Raw genomic sequence first — 25,573 nt, forward strand, 5'->3', positions numbered from 1 at the left:
GAGGAGCAAGGCCGCAGGCCACCAAGACAGATGTTGGGATGCAGGAAGGGCGTGTGCCTGCACGTGCCTGTGCTATGTTCATTGCCCAAAAGAAAACCACAATCTAGACATTCACAACAAAGACAGTGCTCAAGAAGTGACCAATGTCTTCCGTGACAGAGGAAGGAGGAAAAGAACAAATACGGGGCACAGCTTCAAGCAGCAGAAGTTCACAGAGTATCAGAAAACCAAATCGCCTTTCTCTTCAGCAGATAAGACTTCCTGGAGCACCTGACTGTCGTCGCGTGGGGAACGTGAGCACAACATGTCTTGCCACACCCAATGGAAGGCAGCACTCAGGCTGCCGGAGCCTTATGAACCAGAGAGCTGCTGTAAGAACAATAAAGGCAAATTCTTCCTGACCTCTACCACTAGGAGTTCCAAAAACAGCACTTACCTTGGCAGGCTTTCCCAGCCTGACAATGCGTCATGTGATTCAAAACGTTTTTCATGGTTCGACAATGCGGGAGCGAGCAGGCCCGAACCTCTCCGTTTGCTTGCTCTCGTCTCTGACACTTATGAGCATGAAGCAGTAGAACCAGCTGCTGCTGTATCAGTTTGCGTTTTTCAGGATCTGCAGTGGGGCCTGTTGCAATTGCTTGTGTGGGTACAATTCCCACTGATGTTTGCATCTGAGACTAAAATAAAGCAAAATAATAAAAATACTTTAACCTCTCAGAGTTCCAAGTCATATTCATTAATTATTTCTCAAACAAAAGCAAAAGCTGATGGATAATACCGACCACAGAGAGAAGGCTGGTGTAGTTCTCTAACCCACTGATGACTTTAAGAAGATCCAGCAGCACAGAAATCAACCCAACTCAGCAGCAAGGCTGATTCAAGTTCACTTGTATACAATTATCATCCAAGCAAGACAATGGCTGGCTCTTCACTGTAGCAACCAAAATCCAACTCACTCTACAATATACACAACTACAGGAAAAGCTGTGTACTATACCAGCTGGACCATATGAAACTGCTGTTTCTGTAGGTCCCAAATGGCCAAACACTGGTAATTTCATAGGGTACAACCTAATTAAAAAGATTGCCAAGGCCTGGCCGAGCGCGTTGGCTCACGCCTGTAATCTCAGCACTCTGGGAGGCCGAGGCAGGCGGATCACGAGGTCAGGAGATCGGGACCACCCTAGCTAACACGATGAGACCTCATCTCTACTAAAAAACAGAAAAAATTAGGACTATAGGCGTGGTGGCGGGCGCCTGTAGTCCCACCTACTCGGGAGGCTGAGGCAGGAGAATGGTGTGAACCCGGGAGGCGGAGCTTGCAGTGAGCTGAGATGGCGCCACTGCACTCCAGCCTGGGCGACAGATCGAGACTCCGTCTCAAAAAAAAACAAAAAAAAAGATTTGCCAAGGCCTGACCAATTGCAATGTACTACAAACATTTGATGTAGCAAAAAGAATCAGGGCCACCTTTTGGATTTCATTATCACATGACTAGAAGGACAATGCCTGCAGCTTGATTTCACAGTAACCATTACCTCTCCTAAAAGAATAATGACAGTTAGCCTTAATACAACCACCCACTGCAATGGGAAATGCATTCTTGTCCTATGCTTTGTTATTCATTAAAATTTCCACTCAGACAGCTGACCATTTTCAAAGATTTGGTGATCTGCTAAAAATACAGAAAGGGTTTGCTTTCAGTTGCCTGAAATAACAAGCCAGACCAAACAAACCTTTTAACAGCAAGGAAAATGGAAAAGGGGACCCATAGAGTCTTCTTCTTTACAAACTATAAGCATTCTTCAGATAAACTTACTGAAAAAGACTTAGGCAGTAAGACAAGTGTTCCTAATGTGCAACAGTATCATCCACAGTTCCGGGATTTCCAATTTTCTCTAGTACTCTGATATTTCCAGCTTGCTTCCACGACCCTCATTACCTCCCCTAAAGTACGCCACTCGGATTTTTTAAAAACGTATGAATCAAAACTGTATATTCACAAAGAGGAGAGAAAAGTATAAAAATAATTTTTAATGAATCAAAGCTCACTTTTAAAAGTTTATAGAGTTTTCTGTTTTGATTTTACCTTTATGAGAACTAGAAAATAAGTACATAGAAAAGCTGGGTGGCTGGGCTTGGGAGCAAAACTCTTGGAAGTCTGAGAAGGACCCAAAGCAATTCTGAGAAGGACCCAGAGCAAAATCAGCATCCTAGCTGAGAAGCAGAACACCACGAATGCAGGGCTCAACTCCCTAAGAGAAAATAGCCTCTTATGTTTATTTTTTCCTGATTATAAAAGTATATATATACACTGCAGGAAATTTGGAAAGCCAGAGAACTACTACAGAAATAATTAACAACAATTAAAATCCCATTATCCAGGAGTCCACTACTAAAGCGTTGATAGGTTTTTTTCCCTTCTTTTTTCTCTATAAATGTTTACGTATGAACCATAATCAATAGAGCCTCGTATCTCCCCTGCAACACACATGTTTTGCTTAGTGTTTTTTCCATGTTCTGCCCCATACCACTAAACTGTCTCAGATAGTGGGCTGGAATGACTTGTAATGATCAGCATGCTACTCTTTTAACTTTATACTCATTTAACTAGTTCTTGTTATGGGGCATAAACTGGAATCCCTGGCCCCTCCTTTATTTTTTATAATTGTAAATAAAGCTTCAGTAAGCAAACAGGCCTTGAGCTGCCCCTGCAAGCATGCAGTACTGGTGTTAAGTCCACTGCTCAACTGGCTTATCCCTGTGGATTGGAAGGTCCATCGAGAAATCAACAGGAATGGAGATATGGAGGAATGGGAGAAACACAAAATGAGCCTCATTTAGGTCTCTTTCTTTTACGTTTATGAAAATTTCAAACATACAGAAAAATGGAAAGGAAAGGATATCATCCTTACACCTAAGAAAAAGAACAATCCTTCTTGGGCATCAGCTAATACTGAGTCATATCCCAATTTCTCTGGTTGTCCAAAACATGGCTTTTAGAGCTGGTGTTCACAAATCAGGACTCCATGAAGGCCCACATCCTGTATTTGGTTGTTTTTAAGGTTCTTAATCTATTGTATCTTCCCTTTTTTTACTCCTGACACTACCTTGTTGAAGAGACCACACAGTTGTCCTCTCACTGTGTCTTAAAGTACAGAAATATCACATACCAAAAAAATTATATAAAAATTAGGCAAAAAATTTAGCTCTACAAGTAAATTATAACCAGACTGTTCTTAATTCACCAACAATTAACACACTGATTTCATTTGGGACTTAAAAATATTCTTTTTTTAAAATTTCAGAGACAAGGTCTTGCTATGTTGCCCAGGCTGGCCTCCTGGGCTCAACTGATCTTCCCACCTCAGCCTCCCATGTAGCTGGGATCACAGATGTGTGGTGCCACCTAACTGGCTTGTACTTTTTTTTTTTTTTTGAGATGGGAGTCTCACTCTATTGCCTAAGCTGGAGTGCAGTGGCGCCACCTCAGCTTACTGCAACCTCTGCCTCCTGGGTTCAAGCGATTCTCCTGCCTCAGCCTCCCAAGTAGCTGGGATTACAGATGCCCACCACCACACCTGGCTACTTTTTGTATTTTTAGTAGAGATGGGGTTTCACCATGTTGGCCAAGCTGGTCTCGAACTCCTGACCTAAAGAGACCGGCACGCCTCAGCCTCCCAAAGTGCTGAGATTACAGGCATGAGCCACCATGCCCAGCCTGGCATGTATTTTTAATAGTGTCTTTTGCACTACACCTGACCATATGTCAAAACAGGATGGTTGGAAACTATATGGCAAATTTAAAATTTGGTCTGTTATTTGTCTACCTCTGGATGGAGGACAAATGCACAGTTTAATGAGCTCTACATATTGTTTACAACATGCATCTCAAAAGCCATTCTGAGGGTGAAGCTGAGTCAACAGTGGAATGGAAAATGTCTTGTGTCCCTGTGTCTGTCCTTCCCCATGGAATTCTGTATATTTGTCTGGGACTAGCTTAGTTTTGCAAAGTACTTACAAATACAGGGGCACACTTAATTTCCTCCTCTCCCAGGCTGGTGTTCAATGAGCCATGAGAGTTAGATGTGAACTGTAGGTGGCCCCCAAATCTGTCAGAAGCATCCTTCAGACTTTCCCAACCTCCCTGCCCAGTTCCCACTGGCAGGCAGGCACTGAGGATGGAGGGAGAGTACTTCGGAACCTCCCTTTAAAGCACAGAACAAAGCCATCGTGGTGGAAGCTGCCCCAAAAGTAAACTACGTTTTGTGCGATTTTGTTTTTCTAAGAGCCAAGAAAATTTTGAAAAACAGTAAAAATAAAGGGGCAATCTATATTGCCAGATACTGAAACATACTATAAAGCTAATTTCTTTACTTAAGTCCAGAAACAGACATACATGTATATCAAATTAGCATATAGAAGTCCCCCCTTATCCTCAGAGTTCAGGTTCCAACTCCCAGTGGATGCCTGAAACTTCAGATAGTACTGAATCCTATATATACTGTATTATTTCCTATACACACACCTATGATAAAGTTTAATTTATAAATTAGGTATAGTAAGAGATTAACATTAACTAATAATGAAATAGAACCATTACTAACAATACACTGTAATAAAAGCTACATGAATGTGGTCTCTCTCTCTCTCAACACCTTATTGTACTGCACTCACTTATTTTGTGATTGCTGGAAAGTGAAACCCCAGATAAGAGAGGACGATTGTCTCCTCAAGGTGGTGCTTTACATTCAAGAGTGGTGAGGCATCTTTGATCCTTATCTTCCCTTTTATTAAAAAAAAAAAATTCATATGAACTAAAGTGATTAAAAATGGCTTAAAATGGAGAAAAAAATTTAAAAACTTTTAGGACATGAGGATGAGAAAGCCTTCTTAACATAAACAAAATGGAGTTTAAAAAGTGAAAAACTGCGAGCAAATTGGTTGATCTTTTATGCAAATGCTCTCAGGAAAGAAAGGATACTATCCCACTAAAAAATTGGGCAAAGAAAATGCAGACACCTCACAAAATACAAAGAAACGACAAATACAAAAATGTTCTACACCTTGGTGCTGAGGCAACGCAAGGGAGGGAGGGATCGTTTCTCAATGACAATGAGGAGGAGCACAGGCACTGGACAGCCCAGGCAGAAGGATGCAGGCAGCCTCCTCTCTACCTCCCACTCGAAAATGAACTCAAGGTGGAGCAAACACTTCAACGTAAGAGTGACAATCGTACCATTCACAGAAGAAAACAGAGAATAAATCTTCACAACCTTGGATTAGGCAGTTTCTTACTACATCACCAAAAGTGCAAGTGATAAAAGAAAAATAAACTGATTTCATAAAAAATTAAAAACTTTTATGCTTCAAAGGATACCATTACAAAATAATGAACTGTGAAAGTGGAAAGTGAAAGAGAAAATATTTGCAAATCATAGGTCTGATAAAGCACTTGCATCTAGAACATATTTTAAAAACTCTTACAACTCAGTAATAAAAAGACTAATAGCCCAATTAAAAAATAAGTGAAAGCTCTGAATAGATATTTATGCAAAGAAGATACACGAATGGCCAATAAGCACATGAAAAGATGTTGAACCTTATTAGCCATTAGGGAAATGCAAGTTAAGACCACAGTGAGATACCACTTCACACCCACCACATGGCTATAATAAAAAGTCAAATGCTAACCAATAGCAACAGGGTGGCCAGGATGTGGAGAACCTGGAATCCTCATACATTGGTGTGGGAATGTAGAAGGCAGCAGCCACTCTGGAAAACAGTCTGGCAATTCCTCAAAAGGTCAAACATAAAATTACCACATGACCTCTGCAATTCCTATTTTAGGTATACAACCAAAAGAACTGAAAATGCACGTTCACACGAAAACTGTAAAAAATGTTCACAACAGCCTTTTACAAATAGCCAAAAAGTGGATACAATTCAAATGCCCATCAAGTGATGAAGGGAAAAACAAAACACGGTATATATCCAAAACGGAATATTATTCAACCGTAAAAAGGGAAGTAACCACACATACTACAACATGAACTCCGAAAACATGCTTTGTAAAAGAAGCCAGTCACAAAAGACCACATATTCTGTGATTCAATTTCTAGGAAATGCCCAGAATAGATACATCCATGGGGGTAGAAAGACTAGCGGTTGGCTGGAGATGGGGGTTCAGGGGAAATGGGGAATAACTGCTAATGGTACTAGGTTTCTCTTTGGAGTGGCGAAAATGTTTCAGAATTGACTGTGGTGATGGTTACACAATATACTAAATACCACTCAACTGTACACTTGAAGCAAGGACTATATGGTACATGAATTATATCTTAAAAAGCTGTTTTTAAAAAGTTCTTACTAATCACTAAAGGAATAGAAATAAAACAATGAGGCATGTTTAATCTATCTATATGGCCAAGATTTAAAAAATGCTAATTGGTATTGATGAGGATATAAAGAAACGGCAATTCTCAAGTACTCTGGCAATTCGGTATAATTTTGGAAAGCAACATGTATCAAAAAGAAAAATATGCATTTCTTTTGACAGTAACTCCACTTCTCATTATTCATTGTTAAGGAAGTAATTGGAAAAGTATGTTAAAATATGTGTGCAAAGATAATGCATCACATTCTGATTAAATATTGAAAACTGGAAAAAATTCTAAATGTCTATTAAAGGTGGACTAATTAAACATCCTATGGCTACAGACTTACAATGAAACAAGAGGCAGCCATGAAAAATAAGGCAGACCTCAAATAACCCCTGTCAAAGCCATGTGGAGCAGGGGAATGGGCCAGCCAAGCCCTGTCTGAATTTGTGGGAGAAAACATCCAATGACTGTTATTTAAGGTAACAAATTACAAACAACAAGGTAGACCTTTATGCTTTAACAAAAAGCTGTTTAAGTGACTACTATTTTAATACCAAAAAGCATTCCATTTTGGGGGGAAATTCCTGAGAAAACAAAATCAGAAGAATCAGTAAGAAAATGATGAGGAACTAAATATAAAAAATTAAATTGTAAAAGTATGGGAAGGTAATTAAGGTGAGTGCTTTGTTACGTAAAGGCAGTAAAGGCTTTAGTCACAGAACATAAAGCAGTGTTCCTCACTATTACCAGTAAAAATTCTTTTTATTTTTGGAGACAGGGTCTCACTGCTACCCAGGCTGAAGTGAAGTAGTGCAATCATGGCTCACACAGTCTCACCCTCCTGGGCTCAAGCGATCCTCTCACCTCAGCTTCCTGAGTAGCTGAGATGACAGAAGCGTGCATCACGACGCCCAGCTAAGTTTTAAATTTTTTTGTAGAGACAGAGTCTTGCCATGTTGTTCGAGCTGGTCTTGAACTCCTGGAGAAGCAATTATCTCACCTTGGCCTCCCAAAGTGCTGGGATTATAGCTATGAGCCATTGCACCCGGCCTTCCAGTAAAAATTCTTAAAATACAGATCCTCTCATTTTTCCCCTAAGAGACGAGCCTGCTTTGTTTTTTTAATTTAGACTTTTCCCAATTTTTCCAAAACTAACATATATGTGCCTTTACAATGAGAATAAAGACATTTAAGAAGCCAGGAGTGGTGGTACACCTGTAGTCCCAGCTACTCAGGAGGCGAAGGTGGGAGAACTGCTGGAACCCAGGAGATCAAGGCTATAGTGTCCCATGACTGTGCTTGTGAATTGCCACTGTATCCCAGCCTGGGCAACATAGCAAGACCCTGTTGCTAAAAAAAGACAAAAACAAAATCAAAAACATTGAGAAAAGAGAAAAAAGAACAAAAGCCCCATGGGTGACTCCAATGCAGGAGAAGACTGTACAATTAAATAGGTGTGAGAGGCTAGATTACATAAAGACTGGCATTCTTTCTATGACTAAAATCACTAGGAACAAGTGTAAGGGCCATTGATGAACTAGGAAAAATTAAATCTGAAAGACACAAGACAAAACAAATCATGATGGAGCTATTATTTTTTCTCCTCCCAGTCCATCTTTATTCCTCACTCTGCGCCAGGCTCTGTGTTCAGGGTCCAAGGTACAGCAGTTCATTGAAGACACACACATCCCCGAGGGAAGAGTACTCTGGGGACTAGCCACACACGACAGGTGAAGTAACTGAGGCCCCAAGGAAAGGGCCTTGCCTGGGTGATGAGCCAACCAACTAGCAGCAAAGTACCAATCCTGCAGCTCTCTGTGCCCCTCCTCCACAGAGGGCTGACCACCTTGCTTTATAAAGTGTTCTAAGAGAATCTGACTGGAAAACTGGTGAACAACAGGACCAAAGCAACTCAAATAAATGCCTATGTCTCTAAACATAAGCACTTTAAATCTTACTCATGAGAGAAATGCTCATCAAAGTAAGATGACATCATTTTCTCCTATTAAAGGACAGGGTGGGCTGGGTGCAGTAGCTCACACCTGTAATCCAGCACTTAGGGAGGTTGAGGTGGGCAGATCACTTGAGGTCAGCAGTTTGAGACCAGCCTAACTAACATGGTGAAATCCCATTTCTACTACAAATATAAAAAATTAGCTGGGTGTGGTGGCTCGTACCTGTAATCCCAGCTACTCGGGAGGCTGAGGCAAAAGAATCGCTTGAACCCAGGAAGTGGAGGCGTCAGTGAGCAGAGATTGCGCCACTGGACTCCAGCTTGTGCAACAAGAGCAACATTCTGTCTAAAAAAAACAAAAGGACGGGGTAACAGTCCCTAGCCTTGGGAAGATGGTGTGATGCTGGTAATCGGGTACATGGCTTTTGTTGGAAAGCACTACAATGGTATCTGTCAAAAGCCTTAAAATATATGCAATATGTGTTTCTGGAGCGAGGATCATTTCACATGCAATTTGTAATGTGGAAGGAGGAGGTGAGTATGGTGTGAGAGCCATACTGGTTTAAACCTTAGTCTCCCCTGCCTGTTACTATTTTGAGCCACTGAGTAAAGGGAGGTTAACACAAAGCTCACTGAGCCCACTCACCCCACCCGTCATCTTCACTCGGTTTAGCCACAGGCTCTTTGCATGTGTTGCTTATTACATAATTGGCAGCCTCAACCACTGTGTATACTCCACTGTCAAACTACCTTTAAAAGCAAACTCTTTATATTTACTCTGGTATTCCTTAATTTTTTTTTTTTTTTTTGTGATGGAGTCTCGCTGTGTCACCCAGGCTGGAGTGCAATAGCATGATCTCGGCTCACTGCAACCTCTGCCTCCCAGATTCAAGCAATTCTCCTGTCTCACCCTCCCAAGTAGCTGGACTTACAGACGTGTGCCACCATACCTGACTAATTTTTGTATTTTTAGTAGAGACGGGGCTTTACCGTGTTAGCCAGACTGGTCTCAAACTCCTGACTTCAAGTGATCCACCCGCCTTGGCCTCCCAAAGTGCTGGGATTACAGGAGTGAGCCACCGCGCCCAGCCTATTCCTTAATTTTTAAAAGAATCTAACATGCATTTTTATTAGGACTGTTATTGCTACATAGGTTTTGGGCAATTTAGCCCCAATGCCATTTTTCCTATAGTGCCTGTATTCTATGCTAAGGACATAACAGAGATGTGCATACAGAATGTGCATAATAACGCTTATCCTCACATTTCTCACAAAAAAAAAGTCATTTTTTACTGTGTGTCCAAGAGTAGGTTATCATGTCTTCAAAGGACCCTGTGTTCCAAACAGCAAGAGACTGACCAAGAAAGAATAAGGAAGGACAGTGTCACCCCTCTGTGCAGCCACTGCCCCAGATCCACACCAGGCTGGGATTCCTGCTGCTCGTCCTCAACCTTCCACATCGCAACAGGGTCCAAACCTATGCTCCTCGGATACTCCCCCACCCACCTGGAAACCTGACTCCTCCACAACCTCCACCTAGAATCAGAAAACGATACCAAAGCGAACATCAGGCAGAACAAGGGCTGGCTCTGCAATAACCGCTTGCTCAGGTTCCCTCATAAGGACCTACAACATCTGGGTATGCAAAGCTGTGGCGCCATAAAACAAAGAAAATGCTCATTAAATGTACACAGCTGCCAACCTGGGAAGAAGCGATAATCACCTCAGAGGTGATAAACTGGTAAGAAACACAACATAGCTATTTTCATAGAGGAAATGTTTCTTGTGTTTTCTTCTTTTTGCTTTGTGTTTATTGATTTTTTTTTTTAAATAAGATTATCTTAAAATTTAAGATCTAAATTCAGGCCGGGCAAGGTGGCTCACGCCTGTAATCCCAGCACTTTGGGAGGCTGAGGGGGGGTGGATCACGAGGTCAGGAGTTCAAGACCAGCCTGGCCAACATGGCGAAACCCTGTCTCCACTAAAAATACAAAAATTAGCCAGGTGCGGTGGCGGGCGCCTGTAATCCCAACTACTCGGAAGGCTGAGGCAGGAGAATAGTTTGAACCTGGGAGGCAGAGGTGGCAGTGAGCCAAGATCGCGCCACTGCACTCTAGCCTGGGCGACAGATCGAGACTCTCTCTCAACAACAACAACAACAACAACAAAAAACAAAACATTTAAATTCAATAGGGAAATAATCCAGAATGATTTATAAGTAATCTTAAAGCTGTGATTTAAAGTAGAAAGCAAATGGCTAAGTGGAGCAGGAAGGCCTGAGCCCAAGGCCAAGGCTCAGCCTAAGAAATGTGGCCAAGGGTGAGGGACTTGCCACTCCCTCCCCACTCTCTTCCTGGACCCACAGCCACAGCCTTCAGAACCCAGCATTCTACCTAGAAGGGGTGGGAGTTACTTGTTACAGCACAAAGAAAACCTATAAGGTGGCCGGGAGAGGTGGCTCACACCTGTGATGCTAGCACTTTGGGAGGCCCAGGTGGGTGGATCTCCTGAGCTCAGCAGTTTGAGACCAGCCTCAGCAACATGGCAAAACCTGTCTCTACCAAAAAAAATACAGAAAATTTGCTGTGCATGGTGGCACGTGCCTGTGGTCCAAGCTACTCGGGAGGCTGAAGTGGGAGGATCGCTTGAGCCTGGGAGGAAGAGGATGCAGTGAGCTGAAGACTACACCACTGCACTCCAAATGGGGTGACAGTGAGACCCCAGCTTAAAAAAGAAAAATCACCCGACCAACCAACCAAAGAAACAACAAAAAAGACAACCTGCAAGGTAGAAGGCACCAGATCTATTCCTACGGTCAAAGTGACTGCTGGACCAGACCAGGAGTCGAATGACCAAGTTCAAGAGAACTACCAATTTACTAAAAACTTAAAGTTTTTAGAATACTCTTCTTGAATACTGTTGATATATACATATGTATTCTTCAAGAATACTTACGACATTTACAGGTTCTAAGGATTAGAGGAAAAAAAGGAACATAAACAAAAATTTACACAATAATTTTTTGATAACTTGGCAAATTAGTTACTGGACAGACTGTCTTTTTGGTGACTTGAACCTCAGGGCCATCTCAAAGGGTTGTGGAAAAGGTAAAAGGAAGTTAGGGTGATTTGGGCTGTGCAGAGACTGATGTAGCTCACACCGCTCCAGAGGAAGTGAAGTATTATATTCGCATTACTGCTAGCTACGACTGACCTCACCCAGACCCATGACCTGTGCTGTTTACTGAGTTGTTGCTTCTTGCAGGACTACTGCGGTGTATTTACTCGGTTCTTCTAAAAGTCACTTCATTTCTCAGAAATGCCTGCTATCCTCATTATACACTTCCAGCAGGCAGGCAGAGGCTGCAATGCTGGCTGTTAGTAAGTATGCAGCACATCTTGTGTAGACAAAAAACAAAACAAAAAAAAAAACCTTCTGGCTAGGCCTCCACTTTACATGAGTATCTTTGAGATGATTTATGCTTCCACCTAGGAGGTTTTGCTGAAGAAAGGAATATACTAATCAGACTCTACAAAAGATACTGCTGGTTAATGGGAAACCCATACTAGAAAGTAAGTTAAATAACCTTGACTGAGGCCTTGTAATATGTGGGGCTACCCCTAATACCAAAGGACTGGCTACTTTCTCTCAATTTATAGTTTCTTCTCATTTGCAACACATCACATATCATTATTTTGTGCTTAAATTATGTTTCCCAGCTGATACTTATTGCCAAAACCAATGGGGATAAGTTTGAATAGAAGATTTATACTTAGCGGCATTTGAAGGCCCTGCATACATGTTTTCTCAGTGATCTTCAAGATACAGATGGAGTCAATAGATGTAAACTCTTAAGAATACACAAACACTTAAATCACTAATAATTATAGACAAGGGCTTACTTCCAAACCTTCCCCACGTTTTCCAGTTCAATTAGTGAGACACAATTCATAATCATGGTGTAATTTTTCTATAGACACTGTTATGGTAAAGAGATGACATATGATGAAATATGTTTGACACCTCATTTTTTCATATTCCTGCTGCTCGTCCTCAACCTTCCACATCGCAACAGGGTCCAAACCTATGCTCCAACATATTTGCATTTATTGTCATGCTTTAGGGGGTACCCAACTAAATTTGGTGTCCCAAACAATCCCAGTCAGGACTCCGGTGCCAAATCACCTGGTGCCCTCTGCAGCTCTTTCCTGGAGTGATTTAGCCATGTGGTCTTGGGCCGTCTCCACAGAACTCTGTAAGGACTCTCTTTAGTCCTAGGATAGAGGGAGGTATTAGACAAGCAGTGATTTTACAATTTCTACTTGTGCAGTGAAAGGAGCTTGTGTATAATGTTAGGGAACACAGGCATTTGTGCAAGGAAACCAAAACTGAGAGGAGCTCATCAAAGATGACAACAGAGAGAGACCCTGGCGTTCACGAAGCTTAACCCTATGCAGCCAGTTTAAGTCTTGCTCCCTCAATGATCACCATCTAGACACGGGACAGAAAATTATGAAAATATGACAAACAAGGGTGGGGAGTGGGGGAAGATTAGTGAAGCCTTCTGAAGTACTAAAGTGGACATGAAGACCAACAAAGTAAGTCCACTCCACAGTGGGACAGCTGGTCATGACGCCAATGGCTCACGGTGTCAGTGGACAGTGGCTTTCATGATCTTTATTCCACATCAGAATCACTAGACCAGCTCATGTAAAACCACGAGTTCCAGCAAAACACAAAGAACCGCAAGCCCATGTATTTAAGAATTATCTGAGTTATAATTAGAGGGAATTAGGTGGAATTGGGAAATTGAGAAAGAAAAAAGCTGAAGTTTCACAAGTGAAGAGTGACTATAAGACACAGATTCTGCACCTTCGTCCTAAGAGATTGTGAATTGGGAGGACTGGGTGAGGCCCAGGAACTGCCAGTCACTCGGATGCAGGTGGGGCCATGGACAGGTGCTGAGACACAGCAATGGAATGAACCCCTGGATACAGGGGGCCCTGGAGGGCATCCTAGCACATGGCTTGCCACTCGGGTGCTACCAGTGTCACTGCCGCAGCTGTGATATTCTGGCAGGACACAGAAGACTACTCTCCCATCCTCCCGTCTACACAGTCTTCCAGTCACACCACCCTTCCATTCAGAGACGTAGATCAGCAGCTGCCGTGGGCCCTGTCCACAACCTCCACTCCAAAATTCTGAAACTCAGTCACAACAAATCGTAACATCACTCTCATGAGCAATTTTAAATAAGCAGCACTACTGATGAATCTCCTGCATCTCAACTTTAAGAATGGTGAAGTCTCCATAATGCAGTTCTTAGAAAGAAAAAAAAAAAATCACACCTACGAACTTCACATTAGAAATAACTCTTGCAGGAGACCACGTGGGAGAACCTGAAGATGAGGCCCCTCTGGTCACTGAATGTTCTCAGTCTAAGACGTATCCCACTTCTACACGGCATTTTGTGAAAATGTCAGAAAGCCCAATCCAAAGCTTAAGCAAGACGTCACCAAGAATCAGGTGGGTTCCACTTCCAGAAGGATCGCCCTTGAACTTCTCCTCCTCACTCAGCTAAAGTGGCTTCAACTTCCTGCATCACACCCCACCCTGTAAGCCGATGGCCCATCTTCCCTCCAAGGCCCCCTGAAATGGTTCCTGCTCAACCCCCAGCTTCCACTCACGCCCTGCTCCCTTCCCTCATGGTGGCCTTTCTGGACTTCTACCAGTTCCTACGCAAGCCAGTGCTGTCCCAATACCCTGGGGTCTCTGTGGCTTCTTCTCAACTTTCCAATCTTGCCTTTAAATCTCCTTCCTCAACGTGGCCTTCTCTGATGGCTCCATCTAAAGAGGTCCCTATGACAATCTGAACTGCTGAGTGCTACGCAGACCTCTTGGAGCAGTTTGTAATGATTTGTTTTCCGTGGCCACTACATCTTCCATTTCACAAAAGTGGAGTGAGCTCTGTGTCACTCCCAGTTGCCCTCTGGGGAGCCGACTCCAGCACCTGAGCCCACAAAAGGCTTTCAACACATGTGACAAATTAATTGAATGATCATATCCTTCCCTTCCTCAATGCTACCCAGTGTTGGACTCCTATAGAAACTAGGAGGGGAGAGGAACAAGAGCTCCCTGGCCCAAGACCACATGGCTAAATCACTCCAGGAAAGAGCTGCAGAGGGCACCAGGTGATTTGGCACCGGAGTCCTGACTGGGATTGTTTGGGACACCAAATTTAGTTGGGTACCCCCTAAAGCATGACAATAAATGCAAATATGTTTGACACCTCAGTTTTTCAGTAAATAGACCTAGATTTCTTTGTAAGTGTTTGCCCTCAGTATGCAAAAGTCTGTGGGTTTTGAGGCCAGATATAATTTTGAAAATTCAAAAAGACTACAAAACACATCTGAGGAACTGCAGACAAACTGTGTAAGCACGGGCTGGTGAAGCATTCCCGGCAGGCTCAGGGCTGCAAAAACATGACCTCAGAACATAACTGAAGAGTTTCAGGCTTCGCAAACAGGAAGCTACGTAGCTTTGAACAACCCAAACTCCTCAGAGTCTCAACTTGCTCAGCTGTAAAATGGGACCTGGAATGATGTCTCTCAAGAGGCTATTGCAGGAATATGGTAAAAATTACCTAGAAAGATGTTGGGGAGACCATGTGTGCTGGTACCCCACTTTCCCACCAGCCCCTCTGGTTCCTACCACTATGTGGAGCACTGAAGGCTGTTCCTGGGTCAGGCTGCCTCACAAAGGCACACGTGGGCACAGCCCCATCTGATCTGTGCCCTCCAGGGTCAGTGGTGTCATTCAGTTTACCCCCAACAGGCATTTGTGGATCTGTCTCAAAGTCCACAGGGGTTCTTGTGAGACAGTGGCCACCAGGCAAGCAATGCAGTTCCCATGGACAAAAATGCTTTCTCAGTTTACCCTGAGAAGACCAGAGACAGACCAAGAAACAGGAAGAGAGGGAGAGAGAAAGAGAGAGGGTGGGGAGAGAAGGGGAGAGGGAGGGATGAAAGAAAGGGGGAGCAGAGGGGGAGAGAGACAGGCAGAGAGGAACAGAAGTGGTTCTACTTTTGTCAGATGTCTGGAAGACAAGCAAAAGGATGAGATGCTGTTGCTACTGCTTCTCCTAATTACTATCCAGTTCTCCAGAGCAGGAGTTTTTAACTAGGGGCGACTATGCCCTGGAGAACATATGTTGGTGCCTAGAGCCATTTTTGATTATCATGGCTTAGAGGAGAAGGCTGTAAGCACCCAGTGGGTAGGGCCAGGGATGCTGCCGAACATCCTCTGGGGCACAACCGGCTCACAGCAGAGAACTGCCATCAGCGCAGAGGCAGAGGGGAGCCTGCCCCAGACCAAACGGCTCCAGCCCTGCTGCAGGTGAAGGGAATGAGCAGCCTCTTTGCAGTCCCGGGCAGAAACTGCCCTTGACAAGCATACCACATCTGCCAAGTTCAGCCCTCTGGAGCAGCAGTGGAGGCAGCAGAGGGGCCCGGAGCACAGATTCTGTCACTAAGTTGTAGATAAAGGAGAGGGGATGGGGAAGTGGGGCTGGAGAATCTTTTAAAAGAGAAAAGGGAGCAAAATATTAGGTCAGGGTTTCCCTGACTGTAAAACACAAGAAGTCTTGGAAAAAGCAAATGCTTTCACTATGAAGCCAAAATGTGCTCCTGGTTACTGAGCAGGCATAATGGATGACAGCCAACCCCAGAGTCCACACTACTGTCCTTTCGGTGAGGACTGGAAAAGGAAGCACAGGAGAGAACGGGATCTGTGTGGTGCCAGAGCCCAGCATTATGCAGGTCAGTACCGTTCCCTGAACTTGAGGGGCTGACCTAGGGTCCTCTGGGCTCTGTTTCAGGTTCTGGACCTGCACTATCAGGAACAGGACAATCCTGGCAACAAAAAGTTATTGGAAAGAAAGAAGCATATCAAGGAAAGTTACAAGGGGATTATCAGAAGAAATAAAGAAGTCCTAAGAACGTTAGGTTGTTTTCACAGTTTTGAGAGCAAGTTTTGTTACTTGTACATACCCAACCACCTTTTTTTTTTTTTTTGAGACAGAGTCTTGCTCTGCCACCCAGGCTAGAGTGCAGTGGCGCAATCTCCGCTCACTGCAACCTCCACCTCCCAGGTTCAAGAGCTTCTCTTGCCTCAGCCTCCTGAGTAGCTGGAATTACAGGTGCCCGCCACCATGCCCAGCTAATTTTTGTATTTTTAGTAGAGACGGGGTTTCATCATCTTGGCCAGCCTGGCCTCGAACTCCTGACCTCGTGATCCACCCGCTTCAGCCTCCCAAAGTGCTGGCATTACAGGTGTGAGCCACCACGCCCGGCCTCAACCACCTTTTTAAATGGAGGTACCATACAGCAGGGAGCCAGCACCTGACAGGACACCTCATTATTCCCATTTCCTGATTTTATCAAACAAGTAAAGAAAGAGATCTGGCTCTCTCTGCTTCCCAGCAACCTCAAAACTTCTAAGCACTGTAAGCAATGTTAATTACTTAGTTTTGAGAAAAGACCAAGGTTATGTAAGATGCATCAGAGGAAGCTGGATGAGGTGAAAGATATATAGGAATTCTCTGTGCTATCTTTACAACAAATACTTCAAAATAAAAAGCGTAAAAAACCGAAAGACAAAAAGCAACTTTTTCTGAACATAATCCTTTCACTTTCTTGTGATCTTCCCAAATCACTACGGCAGCTGGGAAGGTCAGGCTCTCAGCAACAAGCACAGTGGGGAGAGATGGCTGCTTGTGGTCCTCACCCACCACCAAGAGCACACCAGACATGCAGCAGCGGGGGTGAACAAGAGAGGCTGGACAAAAGAACGCACTACCCCTCAGTGTTTTGAAATAAAAGAGATTCTATTATTTGGTGGTGCAAAAGGAGATATTTTCCCATTAATATCTTGGTTCATCAGGTTGAGAAGTGATAAGGATAATTCCCATTTTATAGATTTCCCATCTATAAAATCCCTTCAAACCTCAGGGAGGATGAAGACACGTGGAATCATCTATTGTGCTGGACATAATATGCATCTCATCAACAGAGTACTGTCTTTGGAAGATAAATGTCCATCGTCTGACGGTAATACAAATCAATGGGCTTCTACTGACATCATCAAGCCACTAACAAACAGGAAGTGTAAGAAAAGCCAGTATCTCTGGTTCTCATGATTCTGGAGAGAAAGGTAAAGTGATTCGTGCACGTGAATTCTCTCCATCAACAAAAGGAGCCTGGGAAGAGTGGCTGAATCATCCTCACCTATCTCTCCTGTTGCTAGCTCATCACAGAAAATGTTAAACTCATTTAGAGAGCTACTCATGAGAAATCTGGGTTCTCTTCCTATCACCTACTGACACACTTTTAGTTATAGACTTTCACTGTGAGAATGGTAAAAATCCATAGACCACAGCACCCACCGGAGAGCCATAACACTGAGAGCCAAGGGTAACTTACCATATTTGGCACGTTGGTGACTGAAGTATTCTTGATGTCTGTAGGGAAGGTGGGCAAACTGTTGACCATGCTCTGTTTGCTGGCTAACTGGGGGTTCACTCCAGTGGCTCCCATTGGCTGCCCTCCAGCTTGACTAAAGGGCTGTCCAAATGGACTTGTGTTCCCAGTTATTCCCATCTGAAACAAAAAAGAGGTAACATCAGCTGTGGTGACGCAGTCAATATAAAAGGAAGGGCCTGGGAAATGCTCACACAGTTTCCTATGAAATACTCATTGCAATGATAAATTCAAGGTTCATTATCAGGTTCACATGCTCCAAGCAGAAGGCTCATGAAGCAGCTCCCAGCAGCCACTCTCTCCTCACCCTAAACCCCATCCCGCAAGTAGACGAGCTGTTTCCCCCCACCCTCAGCCACTCTCCTCACTCAATCCCTCCTGCCCCAACAATGGCACCAACACCCGAAGAAAGTCATTTGGAAAACAAAACCTTCCAAAGCTGCTACCCAAGGGGAATTCTTTCACTTTAATCCTTAATTACTCTATAGGTATCTAGTTTCTGTTAGGTTCCCCATCAGATTTGAACTAAGTTTACCTTAGTTCAAAACACACAGTGGAAATATTGCAATGAAATGATACAACACCTGGGATCTCCTTTAAAATACACCTGACCCATGACCAACATGCGTTTGAACTGCATGGGTCTACATATATGGAAATATTTTTCAATCTCTCCTGCTCCTCTTCAAACTCCTCAGCCTCTGCCAACCAAGAGATCAAGACCAGCACCTCCTCATCCTCCTCAACGTGAAGACAACGAGGATGAAGACCTTGATGATGACCCACTTTCACTTAATGAATGGTACATATATTTTCTTTTCCTTATGGTTTTATTTATTTATTTTAATAGAGACAGCATCTTGCCCTGTCGCCTAGGCTGGAGTGCAGTGGAGCTGTCTCGGCTCACTGCCAACCTCTACCGCCTGGGTTCAAGCGATTCTCTTGCCTCAGCCTCCTGAGTAGCTGGTACTACAGGCACGTGCCACCAGGTCCGGCTAATTTTTTTGTATTTTTAGTAGAGACACGGTTTCATCATGCTGGCCAGGCTGTTCTCAAACTCCTGACCTCAGGTGATCCATCCACCTTGGCCTCCCAAAGTGCTCGGATTACAGGCATGAGCCACCGTGCCCGGCCCCTTACGGTTTTCCTAATAACATTTTCTTTTCTCTAGCTTACTTCACTGTAAAGATACAGTATTATAACACATAAAACATGAAATTTGTGTTAAGCAAATGTGTATGCTATTGGTAAGGCTTCTGATCAACAGCAGGGGATTAGTAGTAGTTAAACTTTTATGGAGTCAAAAGGTTACAAGCAGACTTTCGACTGGCAGGGTCAGCACCCTTAACCCGAGTTGCTTAAGGGTCACCTCTAATCCACTGGGCAGGAGGAGGTGGCAGGAAAAGGGCATAGATGGAGAGAGCCTGGTAAGGTACTGATAATCACTAACCAAGCAGTAGGCGATAGGTACAGAGAGGTTATAGTATCCTCTCTACCACTGTACAGGTGTAAAATTTATGTATTTATTTATATTTTTTGAGAGTGTCTCACTCTGTCACCCAGGCTGGAGTGCAGTGGCGTGATCTCGGCTCACTGAAACCTCCCCCTCCCAGGTTCAAGCAATTCTCCTGCCTCAGCCTCCTGAGTAGCTGGGATTATGGGCTCGTGCCATCACACCCAGCTAATTTTTGTATTTTTAGTAGAGACAAAGTTTCATCATGTTGGCCAAGCTGGTCTCGAACTCCTGACCTCAGGTGATCCGCCCACCTTGGCCTCCCAACGTACTGGGATTACAGGTGTGAGCCACTGCGCCCGGCCTAAAATTTTCCATAATAAAGTTTTTTATAAAATTAAAGTGCACTGAAATCAAATATATACTAGATAAAGGCAGGAATGGGAAAGAGGATCCCTCAGCTATGCTTCCGTGAGGGCCTGCAACCAACTGGAATTCCTTCCATCAACAGATGTGGGCCAAGTTCCCTGATGACCCCCAGCTCCAGCCTCCACAGGTCAATTCAGGAATTGCCATGGCAATATCCCAGTGCTTATCTTTCTCCCTGTGGAGAAACAACGACTAATTAAGAAACTGGATGCTTGGGCTGCCTGTCTTTGCTTTTTTGCAAAGCTCTAATATTCCACCTTCTGTCTATTGTGTGTTCTGTATTTCTGGAGTAGTGGTCAGTTTGATGGACTGGGAAGGTCCCCGCATAGGGAAAACCTCCCAGGGGTGAGTTTCCAGTTAAGAAATCATAGCTCAGTTCTCTCCATCAGCCTCACCTGGTGACTGCCACGCCAGCATGTCCACTCTGGGTAACTTAACATTCCTTCTATGGACTTCAAACTCCTCGCCTGTAAGATGAGCGTCTTGAACAAGATGGATCGTATTATTTCTTTCAGCTCTAAAAGTCTAGGCTACAAACAAATCAACACTCAACACAACTGGCCCTTTCTGCTGAAATGCCTGTACAGAAACACAAATAAAAACCAAAGGAGTATAACCAGAAAGTTCTAGCTCTGTGAATTTCATACGCAGGTGATTTCCTTCCCCATGTAGTCCTCCTAGGTGACATTTCTCACCTTTTGGAAAGCAATCACATTCTTGCCACCACTAGGTGCTCTACTTAAGTGAACTGAGACACTAATTCTTCTCCAAGTCCACAAACCAGACTCAATTTCAAGTTCAAATGACTTAATCTGGGCAAGATGGTAGCTCGATAAATATTAAGCACATTTCTGATTTGCAAGAAGCTTCCTTCAACTGTCATCTGAAACTTAATTGAAGCAGGAATTTATATTTTCAGAAACCACTATACTAAATTAATTCCATGGAACAATTACTACTCTCAGAATTTGTCTTATTACATATAACCAAACCGCTGAAACATTGTTCTTAGAAGCCTAGAATTTGAATACAACAACACGAACAACAACAAAAAATATAGTTTTTTTCCCCCCAGTTCCTAAATTTCTCACTTCGGACAAAATATGACAGAACACCCGCACTCATTTTCCCTCGATCAATTCATCCTCGAAGTCAACTGGTATTCACCAAGTGCCTGCTATGAGCCAAGCCCAGTTCTGAGGCTGCGTAGATGCATTTCCCACTTGTCACAGAGCTCACACCTTATGTCAACCAATTTGACAAACAAACAAACAAAAAAATCAACGTCTTTTGGAAGTTTCTAATTAATTAGGCCCAGCATTGACAAACCAAAGTGGGTGACAGCTGATGGGGTGGGGAAGGGAACAAGTAACCATCTTCCTTCCACACCAAATGCCCAGGCACCCTGGCTCCAGAGAAGAGGGGACCTAAGTACCAAGAGGCCAGCGCGCTCTGAAAGGGGTCCCATGGACCTCAAAGTTCACCTGACTTGCTTCAGAAAGTTTATTTCCAAAACTTCCCAGATATTCTGACAATTTTCCTAAGATAGCCCTGCCAGGGTGAGTATGAGTGTGTGATCAGATGGGTAATACTTGCCTGGCCTGGGGCCCTTTTCTAACTGGTCAATGTTGTTTATTTTGTGTGTGTGTGTGTGTGTGTGTGTGTGTGTGTGTGTGTGTGTGTGTGTGTGTGTGTGTTTGAGACAGAGTCTCGTTCTGTTGCCTAGGCTGGAATGCAGTGGCATGATTTCAGCTCACTGCAACCTCCGCCTCCCAGATTCAAGCAATTCTCGTGTCTCAGCCTCCCAAGTAGTTGAGTTTACAGGCATGCACCACCACACCCAGCAAATTTTTTTATTTTTTAGTAGAGACAGGGTTTTACCATGTTGGCCACGCTGGCCTCGAACTCCTGGCCTCAAGTGATCCATGCACCTCAAGCCTCCCCAGGTGTTGGGATTACAGGTATAAGCCACCACGCCTGGCCATAACTGGTCAATTTCAAAGGGTAACCCAGTGTTTGGAAGCGCTCTGACAGATTTCATCAAAAACGTGTTTGTACCTTTTCTTCTTGGCCATCAGATAAAAGACTGAAGGAAACAGTCTCAACAAGTTTTTACCTTGATTCTCACAAGGTAAAAAAGATGGCAAGTCAAAGATCATGAACGGTATGTAAGGAACGTCCAGCTCATAGGGATCTACACAATTCTCAAAAATAGGGGAAAAAATTCCCGTCCTTAGCCTATGATAAAAACAAAACCCAGACTACATGCAGGAGGTTAGGGTTCAAATCTCTGGCCCCAGGGCCAGCCCCAGCCTCTCCTTATCAGAGAAAGTTAATAACCAGGCTAAAGAGGTCAGCTCTCTCACAGGGTATCACTGCTCATTGCCCAGGTAAGGCTACCTCCTGGTGCCAAACCATCTCCTGGCAGAACTCAAGAGCCATGCACTGGTCCTAGCCTGCAGTTATGAATAAAAACCATTTGCTTCTAGAGATTCTAGATTTCTGAATTCCTAGTATATATCTATTCTCCATTAATCAAACTGAGCACTGTGGTCCCCCACACTAGGCTAACATATACTTTTTAGGACCAATGCCCAAAATGAAATACTAAAATCAAGATGTCTAACTCTAATTAATGAAAATCTACATTTCTTTAAACGTCCCAACAGGTACTTGATAATAGTTTGGTAGGCTGGGTGCTCATGCCTGTAATTCCAGCACTTTGGGAGGCTAAGGCAGGCGGATCACTTAAGGTCAGCAGTTCGAGACCAGCCTGGCCAACATGGTGAAACTCCATCTCTACTAAAAATACAAAAATTAGCTAGGCATGGTGGTGCGTGCCTATAATCCCAGGATGAGCCAGAATAAACTGCTTGAACCCGGGAGGCAGAAAATGCAGTGAGCTGAGATCTTGCCACTGCACTCCAGCCTGGATGACAGAGGGGAGACTCCATCTCAAAAAAAAAAAAAAAAAAAAAATTTTTTTTTTTTGTAAAGCTGGCTTTATTTTCAATGGAGGTTCATCAGGATTTGGTTTAATGCTGCTAGAGAACCTCTACATAATCTTTTAAAGAGTTTTTTCATTTTTAATTTTGGGAGGTACATAGTAGGTATATATATTTATGGGTTACATGAGATTTTTTTACAGGCATGCACTGTGTAATAATCACACCAAGGTAAATGGGGTGTCCGTCACCTCAAGCATTTATCCTTTGTGTTATAAACAATCCAATTACAGTCTTTCAGTTATTTAAAAATGTACAATTAAATTATTTTTGAATAGTCACCCTGTTGTGCTAGCAAATACAAAGTCTTATTCATTCTTTTTTTTTGTATTCCATACACTCTTCTAAATAAAATTCAAAAAGCAGAACAGAGAATAGGCAACTGTTCAGTTAATAGTAAAATTTATATATTAACAAATTAAAACCCATAAAGTATTTATATTCTGCCTCATTCAACAACAGCCCATACATATTAGAAGTTTCTTTTACTCTATTCTTCCTAACAGAACTCCTTTAAGCATTTAATTCAAGTTTAATCTCAGAAAATAGGAAAAGTTAACTATAGTAAGTACCCAAAAAAAGAACAAGAGCTTCCATAATGAAACTAAATTAAACAATGCCTCACAGCTCTCCCAGGTTTCCCATTAAAAAGCATTGTGACCAAGCGTATCAATCAACTAACTGTTTTGAGAACCTACTTCTGTTTTCTATCACTTCACTCAGAGAGTAAAAATATGTAATCCATAGTCCCTGTGTATAAGAAAAATATTGAAGCCAGATCCTGAGGTTTCCCCAACTCCAACCACTGCCCCCAAGAAAGAATGGGGGTGAAACTGGATTAGCCTTAACATGACTGCAGTGTGGGCTCTGATGAGGAAATTCCTCTTTAAGTTCAGCTCAAAACCCAAGAACAATACAAAGAGGCACCTGCAGCAAATCCTGGTGCTGAGCCTGGCCCATCCATTAAATCCTGTGGCTGCGGGCCTGAACTGTCTGGCAAGTAGGTGAGTGACCATCATCAACTAAGAGGAGGGAAAAGGCAGAATGTGACTGTCCATCTACTCCAGCAGACATGGATACCACGGAAAGTACAAAGTACCACACGGCTCTAGAGGATTATCTGTCACATAAATGTTTGTAATAATCTATCCTGAACCTGTTTAGGTCACGAAACTAGGATAAAACTTCTCACCTTCCTGGAACATTCTCTGCATCCCCTGCAACATACCAGGGATGCAGCGGAAGGACCCAAATGAATGAACACACCAAAGCACCACCATGCCACGCAGCCCCTAGGAATAGAGCCAGGAAGGAGGTGGTCAAAGAACCACAAACAAGTGACCAAAGTCAAGGCACAAAGAGGGTCAGCAATGGCTGGAGGGGGCATCGGAAGAGGCAGCAGGAACAGTCCTCTTTCTATCTTCAAAACTTCCAAACAAGGATCTCAGCTACCAGTTGGAGTGGACAGGAGTGGACAGCTACTTTCCCATGCTGAAAAGTCGGGAAGAACGAGAACAGGCCTTCGGAGTTGGTTTTCAGAATGGTGAAACGGGTGTGTGTGATCACAGCAGATACACAAGTCCAGTCTGGCTATAAAATGGGTCCTCTGTGCTACATCTTTGGGCCAGGAAAACCCTGACTCTGGTACAAGGCCCCACTCATGCCCTTACCCAGAGCTTTCCACTTGCACACATAATTATTGACCCATCAGCCTCCATGGTCACTTCTGGCTGCCAACAGCCTCCTCTGTTTACCTCAGTGTGTGGGACAAATACTATCATTTTCTACTTGTAATGATATGACAGCTATCAAAACATTAGTAAGAAAACAAGCTCCAGGCTCAGAAAGACCAGAAAGATTCTCTCCACTCACTAACCAGGAGAATCTCTCTACTACTCACCTAACTCCCCCTTCTCTCAAGTGAGATCTAGTCTCATAAAAAAGTTAGTAAATGGAAATCCAAGAACTAATTAAGGGTTTAAGGAGAGAGAAAAGTCAAGTCAAGTCCTTCAATATCATCAGAAAAACTCCTGATATTGAAAAGGGGTTTAGACTGAAAGGTTATAGAAGAAATCATCAAAATAGAAGTATTTCCCCAGAACAGGTTTCTACAATAGTAGCAAGCCAAGCATCCATTTTCTGGCTCTTCTGTCGAAAAGGTCAGAGAAACACGTTCTTTGCAGGCCAAACTCCACTGGGGGGAGGCAATGGGCCAGGCAGTCCATGGGGGCAGGGGAGGGAGCATTTGGGTGGGCACCAGTTCACAATTTTGTGTGATGTTCATTTCTGAGGGTCACTCTAAGATCTCCTAAAGATTAAGAATACCTGTCCTTGGAGGAAGGAAACTTCCTCCATGCCCCTCATTTTCAGGGAAGGGCAAGCTGGTTCCTCATCTCACACAACCCTGAGCCACGTATGGGAGCCTTTGCAAATAGTCCACTTCCAGAGACATCAACCACTCATAAGAACAACCACTCCGACGAACAAACTCCCCCAGTTTTCATCTCCAAACGTCCTTTTGAAGTGCACACTCACAAGAAGGGGTTGACCATAACCACTTATGAGTATGCACCGGAGGGGGCCACCATGTGACCAATGGGGGGCCGGGGAGGAGGACGGCCAGAAACGGCACTGCGATGCAGAACTTGACCTAGAGTTGGCCAGGCCATCAGAAACTCTCAGTGCAACAAGTGCCGAGTTTGATGTTTGGGTTTTCTTTTTTTTTTTTTTTTTTTGAGATGGAGTCTCACTCTGTTGCCCAGGCTGGAGTGTAGTGGCACCGTCCCAGCTCACTGCAACCTCTGCCTCCCTGG

At 43.6% G+C, this 25,573-nt stretch overlaps 1 protein-coding gene across 6 annotated transcripts in view; it reads right to left on the reverse strand.

Moving 5' to 3' along the window:
- The window catches only part of CREBBP (CREB binding protein), a 153,981-nt gene that overhangs the window by 66,476 nt on the left and 61,932 nt on the right, over positions 1-25,573 (reverse strand). For all 6 annotated transcript variants that reach the window (XM_008968016.5, XM_034939696.3, XM_034939695.3 and 3 more), the window contains exons 3-4: positions 17,817-17,993; positions 437-677 (exon numbers count right to left, since the gene is read on the reverse strand). In XM_008968016.5, coding sequence (XP_008966264.4) covers positions 437-677; positions 17,817-17,993 — 418 coding nt within the window. The remainder of the gene's footprint in view (positions 1-436; positions 678-17,816; positions 17,994-25,573) is intronic.

The sequence above is a fragment of the Pan paniscus genome, chromosome 18 (genome assembly GCF_029289425.2).
Source record: "Pan paniscus chromosome 18, NHGRI_mPanPan1-v2.0_pri, whole genome shotgun sequence".
In the NCBI taxonomy this organism is placed as follows: domain Eukaryota; kingdom Metazoa; phylum Chordata; class Mammalia; order Primates; family Hominidae; genus Pan; species Pan paniscus.